Genomic DNA, 21,407 nt, shown 5'->3' with positions numbered 1-21,407 from the left:
AGTTTTCCTTCACAGGGCAGCGGCAGCGGGGGGCACCACAGCAGCAGCGGATCTTGCCATGGTGCGGCGCCCTCCGGAAGGCGGCGCCCCGGGCAAAAGTCCTGCTTGCCCGTGGCAAGATCCGCTACTGAGTGCATCGCTAATCAGCGATGCAATCACATCTTAAAGACAGGCCTCTGCCTCCAGTCTCCGGGATGCCATGTTTTGGGTCGCAGTGGTTGCAAGTGACGACCTGCCCCCACAAATGGTCTAGACACACCTCCATTGTCCGGACCGCACCCCCCAAAGCCGCGTTAACGCACACAAAACCCTGCCTCGACGCCCCTGCTCGCCCAGCAGAGGTGTTCGCATAAGTTAGATGCTGTCGCATCTCACTGTGTGCGAACGCGCAGTGCGACTCCTGCATGTGCTCACACTGCACAGGGGCTTCAGCATCCAAATGCATCGCTGATGCGTCTCATACTGAATTAGGCCCTGAGAACCAATGTCCTGGTCTCAGGCCAGTCACAGGCCTCAGCATCCGCACAGTGCTGAGGAAGGACCTATGTGCCAGGTCACAACGTCACATTGCTGCGCGCAGTCTCTGTACTCCATCGCCTGTAATACAGCTGTGCAATCTTCCTCATCACTTATTTATGCTACCTGCTCTATCTCTGACCCAGGGCTGAATGCACCATGTGCCCAGTCTCTGCCAGGGCACTATACATTGCTGCAGCACAATAGGATTAATGTTACCAATGATATATTTTTTCTATCACCAGTTATTTCACCCAGACCAGATTATATTATAGTACCTTAGCAACTAGCTGGGCCTGCAGATTTATGGCACGCCAGTACTAAATATGGCTGCCCGATCACTTGTACGTCATCTGGCTAGCCGGCCAATCAGCAGCCGAAGTGTGCAGAGAGGCGGGAGAGGGCGTGGCCGGCGCTGGGGCCAGCAGCAGCAGACTGTCTGTGTATCCGCCGCTTAGGAGCAGTCAGTGTCAGTGGTCGGTGCAGGCGGCTGTGGGCAGCGGACGTCTCCGGGCACCGGTATGTATTCCGCCCTCACCCCTTCCCTGGCATCCCGGCCTAACGCTGTGCAGACCCGCACCCTCCTCCCCGCTCTGACTCGTCAGCTGACCGCTGTGTACAGACCGAGGGAGGCCCTGGCATCAGCAGGCCCCTCACTTTACAGTGCCCGCACCTTGCCTGACCTGTGCCCTGACCCCCTGCCCCCAGGCAGCGCAGCCATAGCCACTGAGAGGGTCATGTAACCTTATCCTGACGTGTGTAATATGTGCACTGGTGTCATGCATCCTCATCCTGACATGTCATGTGTAGTATGTGCACTGGTGTCATGCATCCTCATCCTGACATGTCATGTGTGTAATATGTGCACTGGTGTCAATGTCATGCATCCTCATCCTGACATGTCATGTGTGTAATATGTGCACTGGTGTCATGTATCCCTATCCTGACATGTCATGTGTAATATGAGCACTGGTGTCATGCATCCTTACCCAGACATGTCATGTGTGTAATATGTGCACTGATGACATGTCATGTGTGTAATATGTGCACTGGTGTCATGTATCCTCATCCCTGACATGTCATGGGTGTAATATGTGCACTGGTGTCATGCATCCTCATCCTGACATGTCATGTGTGTAATATGTGCACTGGTGTCATGCATCCTCATCCCTGACATGTCATGTGTGTAATATGTGCACTTGTGTCATGTATCCTCATCCTGACATGTCATGTGTGTAATATGTGCACTGGTGTCATGCATCCTCATCCCTGACATTTCATGTGTGTAATTTCTGCACTGGGTCATGTATCCTTATACTGACATGTTGTGTGTAATATGTGCACTGGGTCATGCATCCTGATCCCTGACATGTCATGTGTGTAATATGTGCACTGGGTCATGCATCCTTACCCTGACATGTCATGTGTGTAATACGTACCCTGGGTATCCTGACATGTTTTGTATATGTACCCTGGGTTCCGTAGATTTCTCCCGACATGTCATCTGCATAACATGTATAGTTCTCTTTACTAATTATATCCTGCCATTTAATATGTATAACATGTGCAGTGCTCTCTAGTAACCGACTGGATTATATATCCTGACATGTTCTGTGTATATATGTACAATCCCCTCTAGTAACAGATTGTCTTATGTATCCTGTATCATGTCAGGTGTATAATATGTACCATCCTGTAGTATTAGGGTGGTCTTATATTCTAGAGCATGTTATTTGTCCCCTCTAGTAACAGACTATCATATAGCATGATGTTGCATTTGAATCGTATGTTTAGTCCCTCTGGTATTAGACTGGATCATATATCCTATATCATGACATGTCGTATATGATGTGAAGATGTGAAGTCCCACTAGAATAAGGATGGGTCATATTTTTTCATAATAACATACATGAGCCTGATCCGCTATTGGAGTAGGTTCTGTATTTTATTTTTGAATGGATACACTTTTATCTAGATGTTAATATTCCAGAATTAAACTGTAAGCTCGTGTGCTAATTAATCAGTTTAGGCTAAGTCAGGCTTTCCCAAACTCGGTCGCCAAAGGCACCCTAAAGCTGGGTACACATCAGAACCATGTGTATTCCAGCCGACGGCACGACCGATGGTACGATATATCGCAGTGCCGTACACACTACACGTTGTGGTGGACGATGGTGTGATATATTGTTACCTGCCGCATGTAGCTGCATTCCATTGTTTCCTGGGTCATCCCATTGGAAGTGCAGCAAGCTCGGCGGGACAACCCAGGGAACGACCTGCAGGAGCATATGAGGTTTATTCATGAAGCAGTGAAAACAGTGGAGAAGTTGCCCATGGCAACCAATCAGCTGCTATGTATTATAAAATGCACTTGATAAATGTTACTTCAATGCTTTTTGGTTGCCATGGGCAACTTCTCCACTGGCTCACTTCTCCGCTGTTTTCACTGCTTCATGAATAGACCCCTAGCGACTTGCACGATATAGCGTTCCGATCCGCGTCAGAACACTGTATTGCCTAATGTGTACCTGTGGTAACAGTACAGGTTTTAATGATATCCATACTTGTGCACAGATGGTATGATTAAACTGACTACTGTGCTAATTAAGTCACCTGTGCTTATGTATGATATCCTTAAATACTGGACTGGAGGTGCTTGGTAAGTGGTCGTCTGTGCATGTGCACATTAGATGTTCTGAGATTGAAGATTAAGGGGGATATCCTATTAGCTCCGGTTAAACATCGGGTGCGAAAAACGTATGGTTTTCGCGGTTTTTCCCGATGTTTCACCGATTTAGTTTTTACAGGCTATCCAGATTTATCGCCTGTAAAACAAAAAAATGCCATTTTCTCCCGAAAACACACAGGTTCAGTTAAACCTGTGTGTTTTCGGTAGAAACAGACCCGTTTTCGCACGAGGCTGGCTGAGGGAAGCCGCCGGGTGACTGCTGCTGGGGGTCTGCGTTCGGCGCAGTGTCTGTTTATCTCACAGGCAGGCGGCAGCGCGCTGCACCGGGAGCTGTCAGGAGCCCACACCAGGTGCAGTGTCACGGTAACCCTCGATAAGCCACTGCTCATGCTGGCTTATCGGGGGTAAATTACCGGGGCTAATTGGATATCCCCCTGTGTATTAAAATAAATACCTTGGTGCGCAACTTAAACAACATTGAGGTGATTCGGATATGTACGCAAACCGATGGTTTACTGAAATCTCCGATGTTTGCCGAACTGCACATGTGCAGAATGGGTCTTGCGCTGTCGGACGCAGTGCCCCCTAAGCCCCAGCCTGATTAAATGTCCATTTGGGGCCGGTAGTGGAAGCGTTTCCCAAAACGGAGGCATGCCACCTCCGTTTTGTGGGCAGTCCGTTATGTATGGTCTCTTTTCATACAGTAACTATTCCAGATCCATTTATAGACGCTACATTTGCATTATAAATGCATCCATTGGGGGATATTCAATTGTTTGAAAATTCGGTTGGGTGTCTGTTTTTTCTCTTATGTCCTAGAGGATGCTGGGGACTCCGTAAGGACCATGGGGTATAGACGGGCTCCGCAGGAGATATGGGCACTATAAAGAACTTTAGAATGGGTGTGCACTGGCTCCTCCCTCTATGCCCCTCCTCCAGACCTCAGTTAGATCCTGTGTCCAGAGGAGACTGGGTGCATTACAGGGAGCTCTCCTGAGTTTCTCTGAAAAATAATTTTGTTAGGTTTTTTATTTTCAGGGAGCACTGCTGGCAACAGGCTCCCTGCATCGTGGGACTGAGGAGAGAGAAGCAGACCTACTTAAGTGATAGGCTCTGCTTCTTAGGCTACTGGACACCATTAGCTCCAGAGGGAGTCGGAACGCGGGTCACCCCCCGCCGTTCGTCCCAGAGCCGCGCCGCCGTCCTCCTCGCAGAGCCGGAAGATAGAAGTCGGGTCAGTATAAGAAGAAAAGAAGACTTCAAGGCGGCAGAAGAATTCGGATCTTCACTGAGGTAAGCCATTGATCCCACACACACACTACACACACTAGCGGGCACTGATGGGTGCAGGGCACAGGGGGGGCGCCCTGGGCAGCAATAAAACCTCTCTATCTGGCATAGACACTGCGGAGGCAGTAATTCTTTATATCCCCTGCCAGTTTGAAATATTTTGTGTGGGACCGAAGCCCGCCGCCGGGGGGGGGAAGGGGGCGGAGCTTGGTCCCTCAGCACTAACCAGCGCCATTTTCTCCACAGAGATCTGCAGAGAAGCTGGCTCCCCGGTCTCTCCCCTGCTGAACACGGTGACACAGGGCTGAAAAGAGGAGGGGGGGGGGGGGCACTTGTAAGGCGCAGTGAGTGTATTACACAGTAATCTAATATAAAAACGCTGTTATCTGGGACATTATTTTCCAGTGTCAGTTGGCGCTGGGGGTGTGCTGGCATACTCTCTCTCTGTCTCTCCAAAGGGCATTATTGGGGAACTGTCTCCTTATAACTATATCCCTGTGTGTGTGGGGGTGTCGGTACGAGTGTGTCGGCATGTCTGATGCGGAAGGCTCAGCTAAGGAGGAGGTGGAGCAGATGATTGTGGTGTCGCCGTCGGCAACGCCGACTCATGATAGGATGGACATGTGGAATGTTTTAAATGCAAATGTGACCTTATTACATAAGAGATTGGACAAAGCAGAGTCCAGGGAAAGAGCAGGGAGTCAATCCACGGCTTTGGCTGGGTCACCGGGCCCTTCTGGGTCTCAAAAACGTCCGCTATCCCAGATAGCAGACACTGATACCGACACGGACTCTGACTCCAGTGTCGACTACGATGAAGCGAGGTTGCACCCGAGGGTGGCAAAAAGTATTCATTATATGATTATTGCAATAAAAGAGGTTTTGCATATCACAGATGACCCCTCGGTCCCTGACACGAGGGTGCGCATGTATAAGGAAAAGAAACCTGAGGTAACCTTTCCCCCATCCCATGAACTTAACGAGTTATTTGAAAAGGCTTGGGAAACTCCTGATAAAAAACTGCAGATTCCCAACAGGATTCTTATGGCATATCCTTTCCCTGCACGGGACAGGGTACGTTGGGAATCCTCACCCAGGGTGAACAAGGCTTTAACACGCCTGTCCAAGAAAGTGGCGCTACCGTCTCCGGACACGGTAGCCCTCAAAGATCCTGCTGATCGCAGGCAGGAAACTACTTTAAAGTCTATTTATGCGCATACAGGTGCTTTGCTCAGACCGGCAATAGCATCGGCATGGGTTTGTAGTGCAGTTGCAGCTTGGACAGATACCTTGTCAGCTGACCTTGATACCCTAGATAGGGATAACATTTTATTAACCTTAGGCCACATTAAAGACGCAGTCTTATATATGAGGGATGCTCAAAGAGCTGTTGGGCTGCTGGGGTCGAGAGCCAACACCATGGCGGTTTCTGCTAGGCGCGCCATGTGGACTCGACAATGGACGGGTGATGCCGACTCAAAGAAACATATGGAGGTTTTGCAATACAAAGGTGAAGTTTTATTTGGGGAAGGTCTCGCGGACCTGGTTGCCACAGCTACCGCGGGTAAATCTACCTTTTTGCCTTTTGTTCCCCCACAGCAAAAGAAAACTCCATAGTATCAGATGCAGTCCTTTCGGTCGCGTAAGTCCAGAAGAGGTCAGGGCTCATCTTTCCTCGCCAGAGGTAGAGGGAAAAGAATGCCTGCTACGGCTAGTTCCCAGGAGCAGAAGTCCTCCCCAGCTTCTACTAAATCCACCGCATGACGCTGGGGCTCCACTGAGGGAGTCCGCACCGGTGGGGGCACGTCTTCGACTCTTCAGCCAGGTCTGGGTTCTGTCAGACGTGGATCCTTGGGCGATGGATATTGTATCCCAAGGCTACAAACTGGAATTCGAAGAGGTGCCCCCTCACCGACTTTCAAGTCGGCCTTGCCAGCTTCTCCCCCAGAGAGGGAAGTGGTGTTCGCTGCAATTCAAAAGCTGTATCAACAGCAAGTGATTGTCAAGGTTCCCCTAGTCCAACAGGGGAAAGGGTACTATTCGACCCTGTTTGTGGTCCCGAAGCCGGATGGTTCTGTCAGACCCATTTTAAATCTAAAATCCTTAAACCTGTACTTGAGAAAGTTCAAATTCAAGATGGAATCGCTCCGGGCTGTGATCTCCAGTCTGGAAGGGGGGGGGGGGGGTTATGGTGTCACTCGACATAAAGGATGCATACCTTCATGTCCCCATATATCCTCCTCATCAGGCGTATCTCGGATTCGCTGTACAGGACTGTCATTACCAGTTTCAGATGTTGCCGTTTGGGCTTTCCACGGCCCCGAGGATTTTCACCAAGGTGATGGCGGAGATGATGGTGCTCCTGCGCAGGCAGGGAGTCACAATTATCCCATACTTGGACGATCTCCTGATAAAAGCAAGATCGAGAGTTCAATTGCAGAAGAGCGTGTCGCTCTCCCTGAAAGTGCTACAACAACACGGTTGGATTCTCAATCTGCCAAAGTCGCAATTGATTTCAACGACTCGACTATCATTCCTAGGCATGATTCTGGACACGGAACAGAAGAGGGTTTTTCTCCCGATGGAAAAAGCCCAGGACCTCCAGAACATGGTCAGAGACTTGCTAAAATCAAAAAGAGTGTCTGTTCATCAATGCACTCGAGTTCTGGGGAAAATGGTGGCAGCCTACGAGGCCATCCCCTTCGGCAGGTTTCATGCAAGGACGTTTCATTGGGACCTCCTGGACAAGTGGTCCGGGTCCCATCTACTAATACATCAGAAGATAAGCCTGTCCCCCCGGGCCAGGGTGTCTCTCCTGTGGTTCTGCAAAGTGCTCACCTTCTAGAGGGTCGCAGGTTCGGCATTCTGGACTGGGTTCTGGTGACCATGGACGTGAGCCTCCGAGGATGGGGAGCAGTCACACAAGGAAGAAATTTTCAGGGGCTATGGTCAAGCCAGGAGGCTTGTCTACACATCAACGTACTGGAATTGAGGGCCATATACAACGGCCTACGACAAGCGGAGGATCTTCTTCGCGACCTACCGGTTCTGATTCAATCAGACAACGTCACAACCGTGGCTTATGTAAACCGCCAAGGCGGGACAAGGAGCAGAGTGGCAATGGCGGAAGCCACCAGGATTCTTCGCTGGGTGGAAAATCACGTAAGCGCTCTGTCAGCGGTCTTCATTCCGGGAGTGGACAACTGGGAAGCAGACTTCCTCAGCAGACACGATCTCCATCCAAGAGAGTGGGGACTTCATCAAGAAGTTTTTACAGAGATAACAAGTCTTTGGGGAATTCCTCACATAGACATGATGGCGTCACGCCTCTACAAGAAGCTTCGGAGGTTTTGTGCCAGGTCAAGGGACCCTCAGGCAGTAGCGGTGGACGCCTTGGTGACACCTTGGGTGTTTCAGTCGGTCTATGTGTTCCCCCCTCTTCCTCTCATCTCAAAAATGTTGAGAATCATAAGACAAAAAAGGGTAAAAACAATACTCATTGTTCCAGATTGGCCTCGAAGGGTCTGGTATTCAGATTTTCAGGAGATGCTCACAGAAGATCCATTGCCTCTTCCTCTCAGGGAGGACCTGTTACAACAGGGGCCCAGCGTGTTCCAAGACTTACCGCGGTTACGTTTGACGGCATGGCGGTTGAACGCCGAATCCTAGCCGGGAAAGGTATTCCGGAGGAAGTCATCCCTACTCTGATAAAGGCTAGGAAGGAGGTGACGGCAAAACATTATCACCGTATCTGGAGGAAGTATGTATCTTGGTGTGAAGCCAAGAATGCTCCTACCGAAGATTTCCATCTGGGCCGTTTTCTCCACTTTCTACAGACAGGAGTGGATATGGGCCTAAAATTAGGCTCCATTAAGGTACAGATTTTGGCCCTATCTATTTTCTTTCAGAAGGAATTGGCTTCTCTCCCAGAAGTCCAGACTTTTGTAAAAGGAGTACTGCACATCCAGCCTCCTTTTGTGCCCCCAGTGGCACCTAGGGACCTTAACGTGGTGTTACGGTTCCTGAAGTCTCACTGGTTTGAACCTCTTCAAACGGTTTAATTGAAATTTCTCACTTGGAAGGTGGTCATGTTGTTGGCCTTGGCATCTGCAAGGCGGGTGTCCGAATTGGCGGCCTTGATCTTCCATGTGGATAGAGCAGAGTTGAGGACTCGTCCTCAATTTTTGCCTAAGGTGGTTTCTTCATTTCATATGAACCAACCTATTGTGGTGTCTGTGGCTACGTGTGACTTGGAGGACTCCAAGTCCCTGGATGTAGTCAGGGCCTTAAAAATCTATGTAGCCAGGACGGCTCGGGTTAGGAAAACAGAAGCACTGTTTGTCCTGTATGCAGCCAACAAAGTTGGCGCTCCTGCTTCGAAGCAGACTATTGCTCGCTGGATCTGTAACACGAGTCAGCAGGCTCATTCTACGGCAGGATTGCCGTTAACAAATTCGGTAAAGGCCCATTCCACTAGGAAAGTGGCCTCTTCTTGGGCGGCTGCCCGAGGCGTCTCGGCTTTACAGCTTTGCCGAGCAGCTACCTGGTCAGGTTCAAACACTTCTGCAAAGTTCTATAAGTTTGATAGCCTGGCTGATGAGGACCTTGCGTTTGCTCAGTCGGTGCTGCAGAGTCGTCCACACTCTCCCGCCCGGTCTGGAGCTTTGGTATAAACCCCATGGTCCTTACGGAGTCCCCAGCATCCTCTAGGATGTAAGAGAAAATAAGATTTTAAACCTACTGGTAAATCTTTTTCTCCTAGTCCGTAGAGGATGCTGGGCGCCCGTCCCAGTGCGGACAAAATCTGCAAGGCTTGTATATAGTTGTTGCTTACATAAGGGTTATGTTACAGTTGAGATCAGTCTTTATCTGATACTGTTTTGTGTTCATACTGTTAACTGGTTGCGTATATTCCAGTTTATATGGTGTGGGCTGGTGTGAATCTTGCCCTTAGATTAACAAATTCCTTTCCTCGTATTGTCCATCTCCTCTGGGCACAGTTTCTCTAACTGAGGTCTGGAGGAGGGGCATAGAGGGAGGAGCCAGTGTACACCCATTCTAAAGTTCTTTATAGTGCCCATGTCTCCTGCGGAGCCCGTCTATACCCCATGGTCCTTACGGAGTCCCCAGCATCCTCTACGGACTAGGAGAAAAAGATTTACCGGTAGGTTTAAAATCTTATTTTTTCATGTCTTTTAGACTTTTCAAAAAATTTAATACCCCCCATTTTTAGTTTTTGTTACCACTCGTATGTATACTATATTTGTGTTTGTTTTTATATAATTTATTTGTTTTTATTTTTGGTTTAACATATAATGACACATTTGCTGAAGAATCGATTTTGTCTTTTCTAGGGCTTATTATCCGATCCAACATAAACATGGCGTTTAGTAAAGGATATCGGATCTTTCACAAACTGGATCCTCCTCCCTTCAGTTTAATGGTGGAGTCCCGAAACAAAGAGGAGTGTCTGATGTTTGAGTCTGGAGCAGTGGCGGTCCTCTGTAAGTTATGTTACTATTGCACGCACTATGGGGGGAATTAAATTGTTTGAAAAGTCGGCTGGGTGTCTGTTTTTTGCTGTCTATTAGATAGGGAAAAACAGACACCCAACTGTCTTTTCAAACAATTGAATACCGCCCTATATGTGTCTCTTCCCAGAGACTGAGTATTAGATAATAGATGTTCTGCTGGTTACTGTTTGGCTTTCTCAACCATGACTTTGCATGGTGCGTAGGCATGTGTGTGTATTCTGTGCATGAAACTTTGTTTCGTCTCTGTCTGACCCTGTAACAGATTATTTGTTTACATGTAAAATAAATGAAATCCTGTGTGTGGAGCTTGTTGCTGTATATGATTTGTTCCAGGCTTCTGTCTCTCTCACCCATTTTCTGGAAGCGTTTCAAATTCTTTCTTATCTAAAGCACGGTCTATGTTTGCACTGTACCTGGCCGAGGTCCGGTTCCCGTTGTATCCCAGGGAAGGATTTCCTTCTGTCAATAGTTCATATTTGAAGCAGTGTTACAGCAATAAAACGTCTTCGTGCTACAATGAAACAATTAGGAACATTGGGGCAGATGTATTAAGCCTGGAGACAGCATAAGGAAGTGATAAACGCACCAGCCAATCAGATCCTAACTGTTAATTTGCATATTGGAGCCGATTATCACCTTGCACTTATCACTGCATTATCACTTCCTTATGCCTTCTCCATGTTAATACATCTGCCCCAATATCATGTACAATGGGGGTCATTCCGAGTTGTTCACTCGTTATTTTTTCCCCGCTACGGAGCGATTAGTCGCAAACTGCGCAATGTTCGCAGTGCGCCTGCGCCAAGTAAATTTGCACAAAAGTTTGGTATTTTACTCACGACTTAACGAGGTATTTTCATCGTTCTGCTGATCGGAGTGTGATTGACAGGAAGTGGGTGTTTCTGGGCGGAAACTGGCCGTTTTTATGGGAGTGTGCGGAAAAACGCAGGCGTTTCAGGGAAAAACGCGGGAGTGTCTGGAGAAACGGGGGAGTGTCTGGCCGAATGCTGGGTGTGTTTGTGACGTCAAACCAGGAACGAAACTGACTGAACTGATCGCAATGTAGGAGTAAGTCTGGAGCTACTCAGAAACTGCTAAGAAATTTCTATTCACAATTCTGCTAATCTTTCGTTCGCAATTCTGCTAAGCTAAGATACACTCACAGAGGGCGGCGGCTTAGCGTGTGCACTGCTGCTAAAAGCAGCTAGCGAGCGAACAACTCGGAATGAGGGCCAATGCTTGTGCTGTCTGGTTGTACTTCTAACAGTTGTAGAGCAATGGAGCCCATATATAAGATGGCTATTAGTTTTTTACAGTTACAACAACATAAACGACTGATCCAGCTGGTATAGAGACGTGGCGTGGGCCACCACCCAAGAGGGGTTTCTGGCCGGCGGTAGGGATTCCGTTTGTCGGCATTTAAATGCCTGTCGGGAATATAACTGCATACCCTTATGGCCTTTGTTGTCTTTTTATCACTTTTGTTTGGTGAAGCCCCCCCATTCCCTCTCAGAACTTTGGTTCTAGAAGCCATATTGCTTAGTCTCAGTTATTTTCTTGATAGAGCTTCTAGAGACACACTTCACCTTATTGATCTCCTTCTTTGCTTCATAATTAATTAAAAGTACACTTAAAAAAAAAAAACCCAAATCAAAACAAAACAAGATATACCCAGTTGTTATCTCCATGATTTTATTGGGTTCCCTAATATCAGGAGTGGAACCGGTTATCCCTGTAACATTCAGCTCATATGGGTAGAGATGTATCAATCCTTGTAAGGAATGTGAGTTGCCCATAGGGCAGGGGTGGGCAATTATTTCAGCTGGGGGGCCACTTAACACTTTCCAATGAATATTGAGGGCCACACACAAAACAATGTGGCTCCAGCAGGGTACTTATCGCAGATTATGCTTCGAGTGCATTCCCTACTGCCACCGACAATGAATAGTCAGGTGTCAAAACACCACTTGCTACCAATCACAATTGTTAATAATAATAATAATAATAATAATTAAAAATAAAAAAACTTTTTACAGTTATCATCTTCCCTCTCATCTCCTCCCTCCGTGGACAAAATAATCAGCTCCCCTCCCCAGACAAAGTTACCAGCTTCCCTCCCTGGACAGAATTGCCAGCTACCCCCGCCCTGGCACCCCTGCCCCCTCGCCAGGCAGGTCCCGCTGCCACCCACCATTACTTAGGTGCTCTTCCCCGAGTCCAGATAGTGATGTGCCTGTGCTGTTGCATGTGTTCAAACTGCACGCCACCCGCATCCACGCTGCCGCTCTGCCTTTGGCTCCACCCCCAACGTAACCTGATATCACAGGTAATCTGGCCGGCTGTATCCAACATGACCAGCAGCGCCGCCGCCCATGGCTCAGAGGTAATGCAGCGCAATGACAAGCAGCTCAGCCAGTCGGGGCGCTTGTCATTGCACACTGATGCGGACCGGGCAGGATCAGTTCACGGGCCACATGTGGCCCGCTGGCCGTAGTTTGCCCACCCCTGCCGTAGGGACTGGCTTCTACCTAGCATTTATCTAGTTCAGTCTATAAAATGATAGGTAGAAGCTAGTTGCTACGGGCAACTCCTCCACTTCACCACTCTTTCGAAGGAATGATACTACTCTCCATGGTAACTTGGAAAGTGATCTCTGTCGATGGTCCTTGTCCTGTTAGGGTGTACTCTGTTTGGACAGTCAGTGACCACCTTTGTTATCCGATAGAAGCATTTGACCACTGTTCAGTCTCGGGCCAATTGCAAGTCCTTTGACCTGAATGTGCACAGTTAAATTCAAACCGTTCAGTTATTACCTAGCTCCAATTCTAATTAGTATCAGATGCAGGCTTTACATGCTCTTCAGTGGTGTAAATGAGGCAGTGTGCACGCTTCAGTTATACTGTGCAAATCTGGATTATGCAATAATTAGACATTTGGAAACCTTTCATTTCCCCATAGAGATGAGTGTGTTCTGTAGAATGACAGCTGTAGTTTTGGTTGGGTGGATTCCAGCACCAAAGTCTTCATTTTCTATGTGTGTGCGTTCTGCTATACGCTGTAGAAGAGCTGCACAATTTTACATTTAATTACATTCTATTTCTATGTAGTTGATTAGCAGTGACTGTAAAGTATGTCGTCCTTCTGCACAGTACCCTCACACCCTCTCTTACTAGTGTGCTGCCTGGCCAGAAACTCTCACGTGGCGCCCCAATATAGATGACGAGCCCCCCTCTGCCCACCATATATACAGCACCTGTGCATGATATTAGAGAGCTGCAGGATTAAAGCCTGTGTTTGATTGGACTGATTCGGTAACCATCATTGATGTGCCTACAGCAGTAATGGGCAACTGGGGGCAGTCCAGTCCTACATCTACTGCCCCCAGCTCCTTCCCGTTGTTGGAAGGGGATCAGTATGATATACCTACAATCAAAATCTCGACGGTCAAAATCCCAACAAGGTCAAAATACCAACATTTAATATACCGACAAGGTCAAAATACCGACATTTAACAGGTCAAAACGTCGACACGAGTTTTTTATTGTTTTTTGTGTGTATGTCGACATAGGTTGATATGTACATCGTATAAATGTACCGCGTCCCCTCACATGGCTCGATGCGTTCGCTATGCTTTGGGCACGGCCCGTCGCTGGGATCGGCACACGATTGTATTCCCTCTCCAGGTCCACTGGGATGGTAAAGTATGGACAAGTCGGTTTCAATAAATAAAAAAACGCATGAAAAACTCATGTCGACTTTGTAACCTGTCGACATTTTAAATGTCGGTATTTTGACCTTGTCAGTATTTTAAATGTCTGTATTTTGGCCTTGTCGGAATTTTGACCATCGGTCAATGGTGTCGGGATTTTGATTGTAGGTAAGTTGACCGCATCCTGTTGACTTGCTTATTATGCAGTTGGTATGTTATTACAGATAGCAGTCTCTTTCTTTGATTAAATAGTTTGTGATAATTTATCACTAAGATTAAGGGTAATGTGTGGCCGATTTGAAGGTTAGGGGGCTGCCCATGCACCCGCTTAAGTGTATCATGCTGATAGTTGCCTTATGTTGTTGGAACATACAAGGATCACTCTCTGTAGAACTCTTGGGTGCTTGGCCAGGTTGCAGTGAGTAGTAAATGTTCCAGGTTCTGCTGTCATTGATGTAGCCTGTTCATGTTCTGCACGCAGTACACCTGCTACTGTAGCACCTAAAGGAGTGTCTTGTTGAATTACCGTACCCCCGATGACTGATCTGCTCATTGGAGCTGTTTACTTTTCAGAATATATGTGCATCAAATATTTGCTGTCCTACAGAAACTACACTTCGTCATACATTCTTTTTTTTTTGAGCATCGTACATGGTAAAAACAGCGTTACAGAACCACTGCGGTGTCGGCCAGAAACAAAAAAAAACAAAACAAATGGTTTCAGTAATTGTCAGACATTGTAGGTGTCGGCGATGGAGCATACGCAGTATATTATTTAGCCCAATGTGTTCTAGAGTTTTTCAGATTTTCTTTTTTTTGTTTATTTGTGGCCATCTTACCTTATAAAATAGTAGACAGACAAGCTTGTAGGGAGATTCATAAATATGTAGCGTGCAGTTTTATGATGATTGCATATTATTTACAGGCTTATAGGGCTATTTTAGCTTTTTAAATATCCGCAACAGTGTTATTATTCTCTTCTGATCGTACAGGTGGGGGGGGGGGGGGGGGGAGGATGTATTAAGCCTGGATAGTGATAAGGTGGAAAGAGAAGCTAGTAATGGGGCAGATGTATTAACCTGGAGAAGGGATAAGGAAGTTATAAACCAGTGATAAGTGCAAAGTGATAAACGCACCAGCCAATCAGCTCCAATATGTAAATTAACACGTAGGAGCCGATTGACTGGTGCGTTTATCACCTTGCACTTATCACTTCCTTATGCCGTCTCCAGGCTTAATACATCTGCCTCAAAGTTACTGGCTGTGTTTGAAAAATGACTGGAGCTGATTGGTTGGGGAGTTCATCTCTCTTTACTTTATCACTCTCCAAGGCTGTAAACAGGGAGAACCCCTGAATGTAACATCTCCGGCCTTCTGCATCTAATGTAATAATCTTCTTCTGCAAAACGAAATCTTCAGAAGATGATGCTACATTTTGTTATATGATCTTTCCTTTGTAAATATTTAGCCGTGTCCCAGGTAGTGTTGTGTTATTGTGATAGCCGTGTTATTATTGCTATCCATAATATATTACATCCAGACAGTCCCAGATCACCATTCATAGAATAAGTGTATAAACAATGAGACGGCCATCCATAATGTTATTCACTACACTACTCTTCAGGGTCGTCTGGTTTACATAGTATGTGTGTGTATATTATTACACGTATACAGACTTTCCAGTGTTTCTCTGCTTGGGAAAACTCCTGACAGCAGTTACAGTAACACGTCCTTTGTAGGGATTATATAGTGACCGTTTACACACAAGACCGATTCCTCCACACGTGTCAGGTAGGTGGGCATATCAGTCACTATAGATAGATGCCAGGTTCCCCCACACGTGTCAGGTAGGTGGGCATATCAGTCACTATAGATAGATGCCAGGTTCCCCCACACATGTCAGGTAGGTGGGCATATCAGTCACTATAGATAGATGCCAGGTTCCCCCACACGTGTCAGGTAGGTGGGCATATCAGTCACTATAGATAGATGCCAGGTTCTGGCACACATGTCAGGTAGGTGGGCATATCAGTCACTATAGATAGATGCCAGGTTCTGGCACACATGTCAGGTAGGTGGGCATATCAGTCAGTGTAGACAGATTCCCCCACACGTGTCAGGTAGGTGGGCATATCAGTCAGTGTAGACAGATTCCCCCACACGTGTCAGGTAGGTGGGCATATCGGTCACTATAGATAGATGCCAGGTTCCCCCACACATGTCAGGTAGGTGGGCATATCAGTCAGTGTAGACAGATTCCCCCACACGTGTCAGGTAGGTGGGCATATCGGTCACTATAGATAGATGCCAGGTTTCCCCCACACATGTCAGGTAGGTGGGCATATCAGTCACTATAGATAGATGCCAGGTTCTGGCACACATGTCAGGTAGGTGGGCATATCAGTCAGTGTAGACAGATTCCCCCACACGTGTCAGGTAGGTGGGCATATCAGTCAGTATAGATAGATAGATTTCAGGTTCCTCCACGTGTTAGGTAGGTGGGCATATCAGTCAGTATAGGTAGATGCTGGGTTCCCCCACACGCGTGTCAGGTAGGTGGGCATATCAGTCAGAATAGGTAGAGGCCAGGTTCCCTCACACATATCAGGTAGGTGGGCATATCAGTCAGTATAGGTAGATGCTGGGTTCCCCACACGTGTCGGGTAGGTGGGTATATCAGTCATTGTAGAGAGAATACAGATATACACGGGAACCTTGTCTGTCTTACTATGAGAAATGAATGAGATCTGTTATCTGTAGGGAAATGACCGTGACATCAGGCTGTATGTGTACAGGCTTCTCCTGTTCAGTATAATGTGGCCCCTTCTCCTTACTTCTAAAATGATGACCTTTAAAACTGGCTGCAGGTTATTGTGGTCCATTCTTCCTATACAGCAGATCCTTCAATGAAAGGGTAACTATATCTTATTTATGACCGCTGGTTGTTTAATACGTGTGATGAGTACGTTCTTTCAGGTCCAGTTCTCGTTATTAATGCAACAACTTTTTGACTGATCTAATCCCGGGGTTGCGTTTCGCCAATGGCATTGCTGCAGCGCTGTGTGCCTGGGTTTTATTCCGAGTAGGGTGCTAGCTGTATAGAGTGTATATATTCTGCATGGGCTCTGTGTCTATCCCACACTGGCAGACTCATTTTCTTTACACTTAAATTGTCCTTGGTGTGTTTGTGGTTTTGTGCCTGTGTTATGGAAATAGATTGTAAGCTCTTCTTGGTCCAGTGGTCTGATTGTCCAGGGCTGCAGAGTGTACAGGCACAATGTAACGTATTGCATAACACCGGGTAATAGGAATAATCATTACTCCTGGGAGGAATCCCTGTCAGCCCATACACGACTGGCTGCAGCTCTGCTACACAGCAGGAATCCCAATCACTGCTCTCATATAAAGATTACCAGCCTGAGGCCAGGTGCTGAGCACGAATCCCTTCTAATGGCTCATAATACTTTCATTTACTGTAATTACATGACAATTATTCAGCATATTGAGCTATGACTGTCGTGACTGCCGCTTGTACACAAAGCTATCATGGTTCTGCTGCTGCAAGCTAATATATTGCGCAGGACGCAGAAGTACATTGATTAAGCGGTGCATAGCTTGCCTTCCGTCTACCATGCTACATCTCCCTGTCTGGGATTTTCCAGAGTAATAATAATCCACTTCAGTCCCCAGCAGTAATCCTGGTGATCAGCGGGTGATAAGAGGGCGGGTTACACTTTCTGCACTGGAGAGTTATTATACCACAGATGTGTACACTTATCCAGGTATTAGGGGTCTATTTACTAAGCCTTGGATGGAGAGAAAGTACCAGCCAATCATCTCCTAACTGCCATGTCACAGGCTGTGTTTGGAAAATGACAGGAGCTGATTGGCTGGTACTTTATCTCCAGCGACTTTATCTCCATCCAAGGCTTAGTAAATAGACCTCTTTAATCTTTTATCTTCATTTTGATAAGTTGGTTTCAGTTCTGTGGGGGTCATTCCGAGTGGATCGTAGCTGTTCTAAATTTAGCACAGCTATGATCATCTTCCATGACATGCGGGGGGACGCCCAGCACAGGGCTAGCCCGCCCCGCATGTCAGGCCCTCCCCCCACACAAGTACAAAAGCATTGTACAGCGGCGATGCTTTTGTATTTCTGGAGTAACTCCCGGCCAGCGCAACTCCTGCGGCTGGCCAGGAGTTGTTCGTCGCTGCCGCTGGCCGCAGTAGCTGCGTGAGACGTCACGCAGCCGCCGCAGCCGGACCGCTCCCCCTCCCGCCCAGTGACTGAGGCGATCGCTAGGCAACGACGACTGCCATGCGCCGGCGCATGCGCAGTTCCGACCCGATCGCTGCACTGCGACAAACTGCAGCAAGCGATCGGGTCGGAATGACCCCCTGTATCATGTGATTTATACAGTTCATGTACTTCTTTTGATGGGCATCCTGTGACTGGCCAAATAGCCTGCACAAAGGGGGTGACATTGGGGAGGCCCGAAATGGAAGATATTCCCAAAGTGAAATTGTAGGTTAAATCCTATGGAAATTGGTTTATCCTAGCACTTTAATTTGACCCAGAGAATAAAAATGAGGTGATTTAAAGATGCATTACCACATAAAGTGTTGGTGAGAGCTAACAAGAGGACCAAACATAATCCACAGTCTATGACTAAAGTGTATTATTTTGCTGCAATAAATGTGTTCTTTTTTTGTAGTATGTAATCATGCTGCCCTGCCACAGTAACACTGCAAATTGCTCCATGTTTTTATGGTGTATTTTAAGTACTGTAAACTTGTCACCACACGGTGGAAGCAGCCATTTAGTGGGCTGAACAGACATTTAGCTTAGTAGATCGCTAGGACCAGTGACCTCACTGAGGGGGTGTGGCATGTTATGTCGGCATTCAGAATGTGGACATGGTAATTACGTTGACATTTTTCATGTCAACATAGGATAGATCTTGGTGAAATAAAGCCTAAACCAAAATCTAGCATAAAATTGTACCGTCAACATTGTGACTTTCAGCATAATGACCATATCGACATTGTGTATGCTGACCACATGTTGACATTACATCCGTGTCAACATTCTGACTGTTGACATACAGTAATGATTGGATAACCACTGAGGCACTTAATGTGCTGGAGATTGGTAAACTCTAGAATAAAATAGGTGCACGTGTAGGCAGGGCAGTAGAGAGCCTGGTCGGGCCCAGGTACTTTTCAAGGGGTGTGGCCTAATCACAGGAGGCGTGGCCATGCACCCTTAGAAAAAAAAAACTGACATTAAATTGTATTTTAAGCGCCTCGGCTACACTGCAGCCCAGCACACAGCAGCGTGTGCTGGGCTGAGGAGCAGAGGGTAAGGTCCTGGGCCTCTCCATCAGACCTGGGCCTGAGTAATTAGTACCCCCCCCCCGCGCCACATTGTGTATATTATTCTGATCATTACCTCAGACATATATTTATTCCAGCATTTATTTTCCATCGGCATCCCCCCAGTTACATTGCCACTGACTCTGTGTAGAACTGAGGGAGAAGTACACTGGGAGGTTAAATAATAACGCCTAAACAAGTTGTTTGGGAGGGGGTATGGGGGGGGGAGAGGGTCACAGGACCGATTTAATGGTAATGTTATTTTATTTTATTTTGCAGTTGCTTGTAGATATGTTTTGGTTTAGTGACTGGACTCCGGAGAGACTGAGGAACATATTTCATGCAGCACTTAATACAAATAAGATTCCACTACACACAGCCCAGTATTCACTCGCCCACGCAGCTGGTGCTCTGGCTGAGGCTTTGCGTAGACAAGTGTTAGCCTTTGGCTTTATATCGTAGGCTGGATTTTATAGGTGAACGTGTCTACGTTTTATGCAATGTTAAAAACTTAAAATGTGATGCTATTTAAAAACCGTGGGCGCTCTGCCGTGCCATATTGCTGGGGATGTTGCAGCGGATGCCCCTTTTCTTGTCACAGTCTTGTTTTCCGTGGTGTTCCTATGATATGTTGCCGCGTAGACGCGCAGGAACACCATAAACCTGAGTTATAATACATTTCCTTTAGGACATTTGTGCATAGGCTGAGCTGCTATTGGCAGTCATGTATTATTCATCTAGTCACACATTGGATTACAGTCTATATAATTACACGTTTATTACATGCATTTATTGTCTTATTTTACATGCAAATGGGTTAGGGTACATGGTCCAGTTTCCTTGTTGCCTATTTTCCTGTGCTTCCTGCGGCATGTCTCCTTATCGTGAAAGCCTGAGTGACCCAAAAAATACAAGTAGTCAAGCATTGACTTGTTCTGAGTAAATAAAATTACTTTCTAACAGTGGGGTGTACATACGGGGGTGGTGGAGGAAGGGGGGGAGGGTTATTTATTAAAACTGCATTGGAGATTTGGCTGCAGGTGAATAAACATGCATTGTGCCGACTCTGCATCTCACATCATCTGATGCTTGTAATGTGTTATTTTAAAGTATGTTAAAAATCATGTACAAATGCATATAAATGTCATTTTGTGTGACGTGTATGCAAGTGCGCCCAAACTGTGCGCTTTAAACGTGTCTGTGACAGGTTGTCTTGTCCGAGTTAAGCGTTTTACTCATAGGCTGGGTACACATCTGGCCTATGGATCGTTCTGCCGGCCGATCCGCCGACCAATTTTAACAATTGGCAACAAGATTTTGCATATACACTTACCAATCCGCGCCCCCGATATGTCTGGTAGCAGTCATTTGAATATGCTCGCCCTCTTTGTGACATATTTAGTGGCATTAGGCTTCCTGATATAGGGGTCTACGTACAAAGCCCTGGAGAGAGTTAAAGTACGAGCCAATCAGCTCCTCCCTGTCATGTTACAGGTTGTATTTGAAAAATGACAGTTGATTGGCTGGCACTTTATCTCTGTCCACTGTATCTCTCCCCAAGGCTTAGTACATAGACACCATAGAACAATACAGTTTAAAAATATCCAAGACAAACACATTTTAAATGCACATGAGAAAGGGCAATAGCTTCTCTTCTTATGCAGTGAATTTTATTTCCATGTCTCTATGGGGTATATTTAATAAGGTGTGGTTTTATAGATGTTGCCCCCAGCAACCAATCAATCAGATTCTAGCTATTATCTCTTAGGAGGGGGGGATGTGTAATACCCTGTAGAGTGAAGGATACAGATGGTATGGTGTGGGTGTAAGCTGATGTTACATTGGATGTGTATCAACCTTCTGACTACTTATGGGCCCTACACACTGGCAGATCCGCCGACGAGCTGCCCGACGGTGGATACGGCCGACGGGCGACCCGGCGGGGGAAAAGGGGGGACTGAAGTTTCTTCACTCCCCCCGTCACCCGGCTCCATAACACTGCATGCTAATATGGACAATCTCGTACATATTGGCCTGCATGCATAAGCGATGGGGCACCAACAATTAACGCGCGTGGAGCCGCGCATCGTTAATCATTGGTGCTTACACACTGCACGATATGAACGAGTTCTCGTTCATTAATGAACGAGAACGTTCATATCGTGCAGTATTTTCTGCCAGTGTGTAGGGCCCTTTACTTTAGAGGCAACTCCTCGGCAGAGAGGCAGGGCTTCCCCAACCAATCACACACAGTGGGAGACAAAAAGTATGCAAATGCAATCTAGATTTAGTG

General features: G+C 46.9%; 1 protein-coding gene across 7 annotated transcripts in view; it reads left to right on the top strand.

The window, feature by feature from the left end:
• Positions 1-922: 922 nt before the first annotated feature.
• SYNJ1 (synaptojanin 1) overlaps positions 923-21,407 on the top strand; it is a 153,265-nt gene continuing 132,780 nt past the window's right edge. For all 7 annotated transcript variants that reach the window (XM_063956445.1, XM_063956446.1, XM_063956448.1 and 4 more), the window contains exons 1-2: positions 923-1,035; positions 9,850-9,999. In XM_063956445.1, coding sequence (XP_063812515.1) covers positions 9,876-9,999 — 124 coding nt within the window. In that variant the 5' untranslated portion in view covers positions 923-1,035; positions 9,850-9,875. The remainder of the gene's footprint in view (positions 1,036-9,849; positions 10,000-21,407) is intronic.

Source organism: Pseudophryne corroboree, chromosome 2, assembly GCF_028390025.1.
Source record: "Pseudophryne corroboree isolate aPseCor3 chromosome 2, aPseCor3.hap2, whole genome shotgun sequence".
In the NCBI taxonomy this organism is placed as follows: Eukaryota; Metazoa; Chordata; class Amphibia; order Anura; family Myobatrachidae; genus Pseudophryne; species Pseudophryne corroboree.
The sequence above is the reverse complement of the archived record's forward strand: the minus strand, read 5'-3'. Positions and strand labels throughout refer to the sequence as shown.